Genomic DNA, 12,656 nt, shown 5'->3' with positions numbered 1-12,656 from the left:
CATTTAGTTAAACAATTTGACAATTCAGGATTGATCTATGCTTTTTTTCCAGGCTTGGTAAAAATGTCTTTAAATTATAACTAGATCCATACTTTTTTTGTGGGCATACATCTGAAATTTGGTGCTGAATGCTATGAATATCAACTAGTTTTTTTTTTTTTTTTAAAGAAATTTATTTTTCTCATCATATAATGTACACAAATCACAATTAATTTTAGTCAATCACTTCATATTAATAGGCGATAAACATTTCAAGCAAAAGGTGAAGGGTCAGGGAACAATGCTATTTATACTGAATTGTAAGGAAAGTCATCCCTAGCAAATAGTCACATTTCAGCTCAACAATGTTGGACTGCAAATTGAATGCCAATTCACAAACTAAACAGCTTTTTTTAAATATATAAAGCAAGCTAACTGTCCTAAATATTTATGAAAATACTTCAAATTGTACAAAAAATAACCTAAAACATGTACTCAAAATAATAATTATTGCACTTGAATATAAACTTAGAGCCAAGTTGTTTCAATCATAAACTGAAAGAAAACTAAGTTCATATAGATTTAATACAGACTAATGTCAATGTAGCTAAGTGCTGTATGTCAAGATAATTGTACTGGATTTGCTGCATGTCAAAACAGTTATTCCAGCAGTACATTAGGACCATTGTACCAGCTGTATTGTACATCAAAACAGTTATACCAGTTGTCCTGTATGTCAAGACAATTATACAAGTTGTGTAACAAGTCAAGACAGTTATACCAGCTGTGCCGTACATCAAGATAGTTATAGCAGTACAAAAAAAAAAAAACAGGAAAGATGTGATACACAAAAGCAAAGGGGTACAAGTTATAAGAAAAAAATAAACACATACTTCTTTTAAAAAGGGGAAATAATTTTTAAGAAAAAGTGTAGCCCATATTTCATAAATCCACTCATTTGCCTGAATGTTCAAGTGAGCTACATATTAATCTCTTTATTTGATAAAGAATTATCCTGTACACATTTGAACGCATTTCTCATGCTCTGGTACGGTTACTGGACAAAAGGATTACAACAGAGGTCAAGAATGTCAGGCATCCCATCATACATTTCTTTGAAACCATCACATATTAAAACAACGAACAAACTAGTCAAGAATCGCCTGCAACTGTTATTAATTAACCAGCGCACACACTTTAAAATGCTACCAGAAACTTTAAAATGGTACCAGTCACTTGAGTTGGAGTTTTTTTCAAAAAGTAAGTCTTTACAAGACCAAAATATACACTTTAAAGTAATAATATACATTTTATTGATAAGGTTAACGTTAAAAGCATGTACATCATTTGTAGGCCTTCATAGATTTCAATCATTGAGATACAAGAGCTTTCGTTTTTGGTCACAGTTCTAAAACAAAATCAGTGCTTCAGTGTGTTGATTTGCAGCTTCTTGTGAACAAATACTCACTGAATTGTTGCCCCTCAACACCCCCTCCTGTTGATGCGGCAATAACGAAGGAATGATTCAACAGTCTCTGAACAACCTGTATAGAATTTAATTTACAAAAACCATTCAGAGGGAACCGGATGACATACAAATTGTCCAGATGCCATCCAGAATTTCTGGTATCCATCAACGCTGTGGTCAGCTCCGGAAAAATTTCCTCAATCAAAGGTCTTTCTGCACTCAGACAAATCCGCTCACCGAGGTCTGGGCTAATGCTGACCGCTATACAGTCAATGAACTCGGAATTAGTGGTTGTAACCCTTTCTGTTTTGATCTCCTTCACCACTTTACTTATGTCCTTAGCTTTTTTTATGTTTTCCAAATCCTTCAGCATCCCAGCAAGTTCGTAATACCTAAGGTAATAAATTTACAAAATAAAAAATGACTTAAAATATTAGGAATATATATATATATATATATATATATATATATATATATATATATATATATATATATATATATATATATATATATATATATATATATATATTTCCAAAAGCAAGCTACACTTTATAAAGTATACTTATTACAAATACAAATACACACACACACACACACATATATATATATATATATATATATATATATATATATATATATATATATATATATATATATATATATATATATATGTGTGTGTGTGTGTGTATGTGTGTATATATATATATATATATATATATATATATATATATATATATATATATATATATATATATACATGTTTGTGTGTGTGTAATAGGAATGCAGGCATTACCTGGCTTCCTCATAAAGCTGCTCAAACTCATCAAATTCTGTGGGAACAACTAGTCGCTGCGTCCTTAGATAGTTGAGTATGTATCTGAACAGCTTCCCATCCCTGTCAATGAAGTAATGTTGTTTGAGGGCATCAAGAACTATGGGGATGCTTCCATTAAACATTCTTGCCAGTTTGGACTCAGGAAACCTGGAGAATAGTGCAGATAACATCTTTCATAGGCAACTAGATATTTTATTATAATTATATAAGCTTATAGGGTGACGACATATAGGCAGAAAAGACACCCCCCCCCCCTCCCCACCACCACCACCCCGAAACACGTCTTCCCCCCAGAGGCGTAGCGACCCCTCCCGGCGCCCGGGGCGAACTTTCAGTCTGGCGCCCCCATATATATATATATATATATATATATATATATATATATATATATATATATATATATATATATATATATATATATATATATATATATGTGTGTGTGTGTGTGTGTGTGTGTGTGTGTGTGTGTGTGTGTGTGTGTGTGTGTGTGCGTGTGCAACAGTCCATGACATTCAGATTAGAATTTTAGCGGCGATAAAATGCGTATATATTAACATTCTAAGTTGATGTGGAATCAAATGCATTGTCAAAACAATTCAATCAGGATCCATAGCTAATATGATATCTATTTTACTGTATGGCTCGGAGCTAGGTTAAAGACAGTGGAGAATGAAAAGGTGGTGGTAAGGGCATAATATGAGAAAGACAAAAAATAACATCACTATGCAGGTGCTTGTGTGAAGTCCAAGGGAAAAGAGGAAGAGGAAAAGACTAAATAAGTCCTGAAGGAAATCGTTTGAAATAGAGATGAGGGAGGCTGGATTATTAGGGTTCGATCTTCATAAAAATCAAGTGAGTTGACGAAGTGTTGCCTACGTTTGTGTTCCTTATGAAGCCAAAACGAATAAAAAGAAGAAAATCAAAAGAGCTTAGAACAGTGGGTTCCATCGAACCCAAGAGGTTAGGTAATTCAATCTCAGGGCTTCCGCGGAGGTCAAGACACACCCGACTCATATGATTCACGATCGGATTTTGTCAATGTGGACGATACAACTATTAAGAAGGGTTCGGTGATTGCGCATATAAAACGGGTGGGGTTCGGTACTCCAAAAAGTTAAGAACCACTGCTTTAGAGTGTACTTTGTAGAAGGTGCAACCCGATTTGGTCTACTTTTGGTCGTGTCTTTAGAACAATTTCGATAATACCTATATTACAATTTTAAATTATCACTTAGGTTAACCAAAGTGTTATGAAAACAAGGTAATTAAAAAGTCTAGTGACAATTTTAGCGCAATTTCCTTATGTTATCTAAAAATAGCTCTGTCGTAGCGTAAATCAAGAGCAGGGTTAGTAAAACCATTGGTTAGTTATTAAAACGTTTTTTTTTCAGTATTTTACATGTTTTATTTACAATAGAGTTACATGACTAAAAACCATTGCGCGCCTAGCTACCGAATGTGATGGCGCAGCTATTGAACGTGATGACGCGTGTGGTGTGGTTGGATAAACATGCCTACTAATTCGGTCCAAATTTTAATTAATTCAAAAAAAATTTTGTGACCGAACGAAAGGATATTTTTTTCTTCGGCAATATTGTTCTAAATTATGGCAGGAATCGATTGGTAAATGTTTCAAGTCGCTAAGTGGTCTGGTTGCCGAGATATGGGCAAAAAACTGCATTTTTTTCGAGGTTTTTTGGCTTTTCCGGGAAATCCATGAAAGAAACCCGGAATTTTTATGGCCTATGTTCATCCTCGTAACTTGCTTAACATAATTGCTTTTGGAACTAGTCCTCGATATTGCTTCGTTGAGGAGGAGATACGACTTAAAGCTGCGGACACACATCCATCCATCCATTCATCCATCCATCAATTCCCAGAAACGTCACTAACTCTTTTTTAGCGCAATTTCCATTCTGGAGAATTGCGTTTATTAACTCGTCTTTTCTGGGAATTGATGGATGGATGAATGGATGGATGGATGTGTGTCCGCAGCTTTAAGTCGTATCTCCTCCTCAACGAAGCAATATCGAGGACTAGTTTCAAAAGCAATTATGTTAAGCAAGTTACCAGGATGAACATAGGCCATAAAAATTCCGGGTTTCTTTCATGGATTTCCCAGAAAAGCCAAAAAACCTCGAAAAAATTCAGTTTTTGGCCCATATCTCGGCAACCAGACCACTTAGCGACTTGAAACATGTACCAATCGATTCCTGCCATAATTTAGAACAATATTGCCGAAGAAAGTTTTCAAAAATATCCTTTCGTTCGGTCACAAAAAAATTTTTGAATTAATTAAAATTTGGACCGAATTAGTAGGCATTTTATGCAACCACACCACACGCGTCATCACGTTCAATAGCTGCGCCATCACGTTCAATGGCTGCGACGTCACGTTCAGTAGCTGGGCGCGCAATGGTTTTTAGTCATGTTACTCTATTGTAAATAAAACATGTAAAATACTGAAAAAAAAAATAATAAAAAACGTTTTAATAACTAACCAATGGTTTTACTAACCCTGCTCTTGATTTACGCTACGACAGAGCTATTTTTAGATAACACAAGGAAATTGCGCTAAAATTGTCACTAGACTTTTTTTAATTACTTGTTTTATGTTACACAATACGCTTTAGTACAATGGGTTTCTTTTTTGAGTCATTCCGGTGTGAATTTTTACGATTTTAGTCTTGGAAAAAGCGCCCCCCCCCCCCCCATCTAGGAAGCTGGAAAGCGGTTTTTCCGGTCACTGTTTCTTAAGGTTATACGTTTTACAGTTACTTAATCAAGGTAGAAAACAGTTAAATCAGTATGTAAAGGCTCACAGCCATTAAATTTCTTTAATTTGACTGTTTATAATTCAAAACTGCACCTTAAAATGAGCTTTTAAAATTATTTTCTACCCCTTTTGGCGCCCCCCGAGGGTCGGCGCCCGGGGCGGCCGCCCTCCCCGCCCTCCCCTAGCTACGCCTCTGCTTCCCCCTCCCCCGAATGAAATATAATTTATTTACAAATATAGGCCTATAGGCTACTTCAACCAGTGTCCGCCCTCTACCTCGAAAATATAAGTCCGCCCCGCCCCCTTCGAACGTTTCTAGTGCCCCTCGGAGAACAATGTTTGAAAGAAACACATCAAATAGGTGCATATGTAGTTATTCAAGGCACCAACAAAAAATTATTAAATAACGAGACTTGTAATAACTTATATAATGAAATGGGGGGGGGGGGGGGTGAAAGTTAAGAGGTCTAGTTTGTTTATATAGAAAAGTTTGAAGCAAAAATTACATGCAGAGAAATCCTTTAAAAAAAAAAGAACGAAATTAGGCTACACATTTTATGTACGGAGATGTGCTGTTCGATTAAAGATGATTTTTGTTTCAATTATTTAATAGTCCTACGCGAAATTGTCCCCGAGGATATGTATTTTCTGTAAATCCACGAGGCGTATTTAATTAGATCTATTTTGAAATTTCGCAGATAGCAACAAATTATCCGTAGCCGGCACGACTTGCAGACGATTAATAATTACAGAAATCTAAGGAGTAAACTTGGTGGTTTAAGGACAAACAACTAGATTTAAAGATCTGTTCAATATAATGTAGGTTGGTATATTGATATTTTAAAATCATTCGCATCGACCAAGATAAATTGCGCACCAGACGGTATCGAACGACTTCTATTCGTCATTCTCATTTACCGAAGCTGTGCCCGAGGACATCTTCTCCGAGCTTCAAATTACGGCGTTCTTTTTCCTGCGCAAACCCTTTCTAGCTTCCCCTCACGCATGAGAGGACCCTGTGTTGTATCCGGTGGGGAGAAAAAGTGCCCCGGGCATCTGCGTGACACGTCCAACAAAAATAGCTTATAGAATAAAGGCTGTTGTTTTTATGTGGAAATTATTTTTTTTAATTAAAAAGTTTTGAAAATGTGCTATTATTTATAAGCAGAAAAAAGCAGAAATGTGTTAACTTGGAAAATAGAAAGCACGAGAGGCGTTTGAGGCTCGATCTTTCTGCACTTTTTATCGAAAATATTCAGATTTAGGACAATGTTCAGATTTAGGACAATGTTCAGATTTAGGACAATGTTCAGATTTAGGACAACGTTCAGATTTAGGACAATGTTCAGATTTAGGACAATGTTCAGATTTAGGACAATGTTCAGATTTAGGACAATGTTCAGATTTAGGACAATGTTCAGATTTAGGACAACGTTCAGATTTAGGACAATGTTCAGATTTAGGACAATGTTCAGATTTAGGACAATGTTCAGATTTAGCACAATGTTTAGATTTAATGCAAAGAAACCAGCTTATGTTTCACTGACAAATTTCACATTGCGAAAAGGTCCCGACAATTTATGTACAAGTCTTTCATATAATTGGTTAATTCAGGACCTCTTTCAGTTCTACAGCACAGACTTTTGCAACAGAAAAATTGCATTTTTGGTGTGTGCATATAATTGTGTCATGCCCTATAGGGGCAGTGATCAGGAACGACATGAGGGCGATTAGACCCGGGGGGGGGGAGGGATTTTAGTTGTCAGCTTATAGTTATATGCAGTAGCGTAGCGGGGGGGGGGGGGCATATGTCCCCGGGTGCCGACCTTAGGGGGCGCCAAAATGGGTTGGCAAAATAAATTGAAAGGTTGAGGGGGTGCAAATCGAAAAGTCTCTCCCCGGGCGCTGGGAAGGGTCGCTACGCCTCTGGTTATATGGAAGTCGCTGTTTTAGGCCTCTATGGGCATCCCTAATGATAAAGGCTGGACGGGTGTAAGACAGTCTTAGCCTGCGGCACAAGGATATTAACCCCGCCCCACGAATTATCGCATACCCCATCCCTTCCCGTCCCAGGGGCATATCTGTGACGTCAATGTATAAACCAAAACACACCAAAAAAAAATATGTTTACAACAAAATATCAATTTGAGCACGTCTTGGCTCTCACTTAGCCCTGCCTCCCCTTCAGGTCAGCTTATCTCAGCTATAACTAAACCTTGCATCCCGCATAGATCAGGTAAGGTTCACATTGGATATATATATATATATATATATATATATATATATATATATATATATATATATATATATATATATATATATATATATGTTTATATATATAGGCCTATATGTCTTTACACATAAATATACATTGGCCGTCGTAGGCGTTTCCCCTTTGTCTGGAGTATTAGCCTATATGTGTAAGTTAAAAGGCAACTGTATTTTACCGACGACATTTTCTTTAATCCCCTTCTCTTTACTAGATTTAAAAACAGAACATTGAATATTGCGAAATGAAATATGAAAAATATATTTAAAATTATTTCAGCCCTGATTATTTTAGGGTTCTGTAGAACAGAAAAGAAGAAGCCCCCGGGGCATAAGGGCATAAACTACAAAATCAATATCGGCACGGCTCATACGCGGTAAAGGTACAACATACAGCGGGGAGGCAACCAGGGGTGGGAGGGGGAAAACGCCGCAAAACTTATCCAAGTATCGCAGAGAAAAATAATCGCCAGGAAAATAGAACGAGCAGCAGTCTGGTGTTTCGCCCGGGGACATATCGATATAAAATTTCATAAGGGAGAACAATGCTTAACTTTTCATTGTCTCCCCTTTCAAACTACTCGTTATTTTTTCTCGAATTAAGTATTTGATTTTACTTGCAATTTTATACTAACAAAAAAAATGAAATTACAACAATAATTATTCAACGGACGATTAGTCTAAATACCACCCCCATATATATATATATATATATATATATATATATATATATATATATATATATATATATATATATATATATATATATATATATATATATGTATATAATGTTTAATGCAGTGTTGCAGTTAGGGTAAAATTCCTCACATACTCGAAGATGAAAATATTGAAAAGTTACCAAGCTCACGAAACCCAGCTCACGTTACAAGATACCCAGCTCACGTGACAAGATACTCAACTCACGTGACAAGATACCCAGCTCACGTGACAAGATACTCAACTCACGTGACAAGATACCCAGCTCACGTGACAAGATACTCAACTCACATGACAAGATACCCAGCTCACGTGACAAGATACTCAACTCACGTGACAAGATACCCAGCTCACGTGACAAGATACTCAACTCACGTGACAAGATACCCATAACCCCGCTCACCAACCTACCTCACCTACCCGTACCCGTTAAATTTCAACCAAACAGCAGACGCCATTACCCAATAGCCATCGATTACATGTCCATGCCTCTAGTGTAAAAACATAAGCAGAAACGTCGTCTTTATTCTCAGTTTTATCATCTAAACTTGAACAAATCTTTTTTTTTAAGTTTTAGTTTAAAAACAAAACAAGGGAAGAAGCGAGTTATATATTATTCGCCCTCGTAGCCCGCGGCCAGTGACGAAATTAAAGCAAAATGAACCGCACTGATAATGTCTCTCGTTAACCATCCAGCTTACAGCCCCGGGCGCCAAACTCAAACCCGTCTTAGATTTCTCTTTCTTCCTCATCATCTCTCCTTTATAATTTTATGAACGTTTTTTTTAGCTTTTGAATTTTAAATATATCTCTGACGTATCATGCCCCCCCCCCCACTACTTACTGGTCAAAAATAGGGAGAAGAGATGACCCTCGTCCCCACACTCCCATTCCCCCGCCCCTCTTCTCTGCATTTAGTCCCTTTATGCCCTAAGGGCAGGGGATTTTAGCATCACAAACAAGCATCAGAGCTGGGAACTTTCTGGGGGTCTTTGATGGCTACAAAGAGACGTATTGTAAGGCCCGGGGTAGACAGCAGCAAGCAGAAGAGATGCACTCTGGGTACAGGAAGTGGAAATAACGTCTGGGTAGGTCTATGTGGGGCACAGGAAGTGGAAATAACGTCTGGGTACGGTCTATATGGGCCACAGGAAGTGGAAATAACGTCTGGGTACGGTCTATATGGGCCAGAAGCGTAGCGAGGGGGGGGGGGGACTTATGTCCTCGGGCGCCGACCTTAGGGGGCGCCAAGATGGGTTGAAAAAATAAATTGAAAGGTTGAGGGGGTGCAAATTGAAAGTTTGAGGGGGGTGCAAATCGAAATCTTGAGGGGGGGGGGGTGCAAATCGAAAAGTTTGTGCCCGGGCGCAGGGAAGGGTCGCTACGCCTCTGGGATACATGTCCCCCCCCCCCGCCCCCTCCTCCTCGCTACGCTACTGCTCCCACCTCCACCAAACAAAATAATCCTAACACAAATTAACACGCTCTCATCAAGGAGCGGGGGCGGTTACACTACCCCAGAGGTCGGGCGGTTACACTACCCCAGGAGAGGGGCGGTTACACTACCCCAGGAGTGGGGCGGTTACACTACCCCGGAGGTGGGGCGGTTACACTACCCCAGGAGAGGGGCGGTTACACTACCCCGGAGGTGGGGCGGTTACACTACCCCAAAGGTGGAGCGGTTACACTACCCCAGGAGAGGGGCGGTTACACTACCCCAGGAGAGGGGCGGTTACACTACCCCAGTGGTGGGGCGGTTACACTACCACATGAGAGGGGCGGTTACACTACCCCAGGAGTGGGGCGGTTACACTACCCCAGGAGAGGGGCGGTTACACTATCGCAGGAGCGGGGCGGTTACACTATCCCAGGAGAGGGGCGGTTACACTGCCGCAGGGGTGCCAGGTGCCATCAATTGCAGTAGCCCATCTTGTCCCCATTGTATTGCGTTATTTGAAACTAATGTAAGCGCCACAGTGCTCGCGGGGGAGCCCGGAGCGCTCAGGGTCACACGACCGCCCAGGCGCCGGAGAACGCCCCAGCCGCAGTTTGGCCGTTCATTAAAGTAGTACCTCTGACCCCTGCGCGAATAACCCTTAATAAGAGGACCCCAGGTGCTACGTTGCCGCGGGGAACTCTGGGCTGGCGCTCAACCCCACACCACCGCCAGAACCCCTCCCTGGAGTGTACTCAACAACATCCCGATGTTTTATAGCGATCGCATTAACGGTGTAATACCGCATAATATATATATATATATATATATATATATATATATATATATATATATATATATATATATATATATATATATGTGTGTGTCTGTTCTTATCCAACTGTGATAATACTGACCTTGTAAGGGTCTCCAGTGACGAGGTGTAGATACTGCCACCAACATCAATATGGACAGGTGCTGTGTAGCGGGTCGGGGTGGCCGGGCATGGCACGCCCGCTATCTTGGCCACGGGAATGTGGCCATTAGGGGTGGCCGAACTTGGCCTGCTGACCGGAGATTGTGACATATAGCCGTCACCGAGAGGGTTGAGCTCCCTGGGTATAATGGTTGCTTGTGGTTGCTGGACCCACCAGGACGGGCTGGAACTGGAACACGTCGAATTCCGTCGGTCTCGGAATCGACAGAACTTGTTTCTCCGTGAACTTGTTTCTTCGAAACTGGTTTGAATTGTCTTGGAAACGTTCACTATTCTGAATGTCAGTTAACTGTGGCGCATGTCTTATGTTTGTCATAAAATGTTTGATGTTCTTTATTCTCTTGACTTATTAACTCGGGTCATTTTTCCTGGGAACTTGCTTCTACGTACAGCTAAAATGTAGTTAAACAGAATGTGTACATTTAAAAAAAAAATAATTTAAAGTATTCCATAACATACAATCTAACTGATTAAAAACTAATCACAAACTCAAACAGAACATGGCCGTGGCCCCAGGCTATGAGTGAAAATTGGCCCGAACTTAACATGGCCGTGGCCCCAGGCTATGAGTGAAAATAGGCCCGAACAGAACATGGCCGTGGCCCCAGGCTATGAGTGAAATTTGGCCCGAACAGAACATGGCCGTGGCCCCAGGCTATAAGAGACCACAAAGGAACCTGACCATTGAGTCAGGTGTGAGCTTCAGTTCAGTGAGAACAAAAATACCACCATACTCCACCCCTCCCGGCAGTACCACTTGGTTTTGAGAAAGTCTAAAAGTGCTACTGGTTTCAAACGAGAAAAGCTAAATGAAAAAATAATTCATTTCACTAATTTACCTTCCAAGTTTTTAATGTACTTTACCGGGAAACAGTCTCACAAACTCCCCCATTGATTTTCGCTTGTCCGCGTGCGTGCTAAATTATTGTATCGCAGACCTCGATGTGGTTGTAAACGTCAATACAAAATTATATTCATTTACATTTTTTTAAAATATTGAAATCGAAATGACTCTTGCCTTCACTGAAATCATCCTAAGCATTTCCTAGAAATAATACATCCTACACAGTACAACTGGGTACCTAACTCACGTTAAGGAAAGTAAAGGCGGCTGGGCATAGTGCTGACCACACTATCTCTTCATATGCCGAGGTCACAGAAACAAGTGAACTCTACTTTACTTGACCTATAGACCGCCAGGTATGAAAGGGAACTTAAGAAGAAGACACAGTACAACATATGAGACATATTAATTCGTAATAAGTCTTGACACACTTACCACTATCTATTTATATGTATTATGTATAATTAATTGCAGCTATCCATTTTCATTCCTAGCGTATTACCTGCCTGTACTAGCGCCATACATCAAAGTGTCGGATGGTTTGAAATACCAACTCACCTGTGACAGAACAATTTCTGGCTCACTCAGCCGACCAACACGCCCACCACTGAATTAAGTCTGGCTAGTCTTGCATCACAAGATTAACATCACACTCAAAACTTGATAAACCTCAAAATTGGGAACTACACACGTTTTGTACGTTTGAGAAAAGTCTCAGTTTAAAATGTTTACACCGATATATTCCAAAAGTCCAATATTGTACAGCTGTTTGTTATATGGCTGTGTGTTTGTCGCTCTAATAATCCACACCTTCATACGTCAGCTGTGGTTTTGCTAAAGATGTTGCATACAACCGAACACAAACTGAAGCCGGTGGTTTCAACTCCCGTCTGTCGCGAGACTATTGAAAAGAAAAGCTACGCTTCCCAAGCCCGCGTTATAAAGTAAACGAATTGCGCCCCGGGCAAATGGAGGTCCAATTTATTCTAACGGCTTTTGCCCCGGGCACCTACTAGGGCTGCCTGGTTGAATGGTAAATTAAAGGGAGGGAATTTTTTAAAGGAAGAATATTATACACCGAGTATTGCGATCACGAAGAGGGAGAGAAAGAAAAGTAGTCAATATAAGTAAACTAGCATTTCAGCAATCTTAATTAAAATTTCCGTTGAACATGCAACTAAAACAATGACGGCTTCATAGAGATAGATCAAAATTTATGTGTATGGAAGAAAAATGTCAAGCCGTGATGATGTTTACACCGTGAGCTTTACTCTGAGGCTTTCATCGAAATGTTTATTTTTACATGTGTGCTGGTGAATTATCGACGCTTACCACTG

The 12,656-nt window shown here is 39.6% G+C and overlaps 1 protein-coding gene across 1 annotated transcript; it reads right to left on the bottom strand.

The window, feature by feature from the left end:
* Positions 1–802: 802 nt before the first annotated feature.
* On the bottom strand, positions 803–12,015 carry LOC131928553 (BTB/POZ domain-containing protein kctd15-like). Its single transcript, XM_059284621.1, has 4 exons — positions 11,878–12,015; positions 10,396–10,867; positions 2,241–2,429; positions 803–1,839 (listed from the first exon to the last, which is right to left on the bottom strand). Exons 2-4 carry the CDS (start codon positions 10,563–10,565, stop codon positions 1,407–1,409), a joined length of 792 nt encoding a protein of 263 aa, XP_059140604.1. The 5' UTR covers positions 10,566–10,867; positions 11,878–12,015; the 3' UTR covers positions 803–1,406.
* Between the last annotated feature and the right edge of the window lie 641 nt (positions 12,016–12,656).

Source organism: Physella acuta, unplaced genomic scaffold (assembly GCF_028476545.2).
Source record: "Physella acuta isolate Inbredline_101_S28 unplaced genomic scaffold, ASM2847654v3 ptg000091l, whole genome shotgun sequence".
Lineage (NCBI taxonomy): Eukaryota > Metazoa > Mollusca > Gastropoda > Physidae > Physella > Physella acuta.
Note: the sequence above shows the minus strand (reverse complement) of the source record. Positions and strands in the feature narration are given on the sequence as shown.

What these genes read in the sequence shown, in the direction of transcription:
- LOC131928553 (XM_059284621.1), bottom strand. Translation starts at nt 10,565, where the DNA reads ATGTCACAATCTCCGGTCAGCAGGCCAAGTTCGGCCACCCCTAATGGC. An exon ending in TCACTGGAGACCCTTACAAG is followed by an intron (nt 2,430 to 10,395) that starts GTCAGTATTATC and finishes ACTATTCTCCAG; the next exon opens with GTTTCCTGAGTCCAAACTGG. An exon ending in CAGCTTTATGAGGAAGCCAG is followed by an intron (nt 1,840 to 2,240) that starts GTAATGCCTGCA and finishes TTATTACCTTAG; the next exon opens with GTATTACGAACTTGCTGGGA.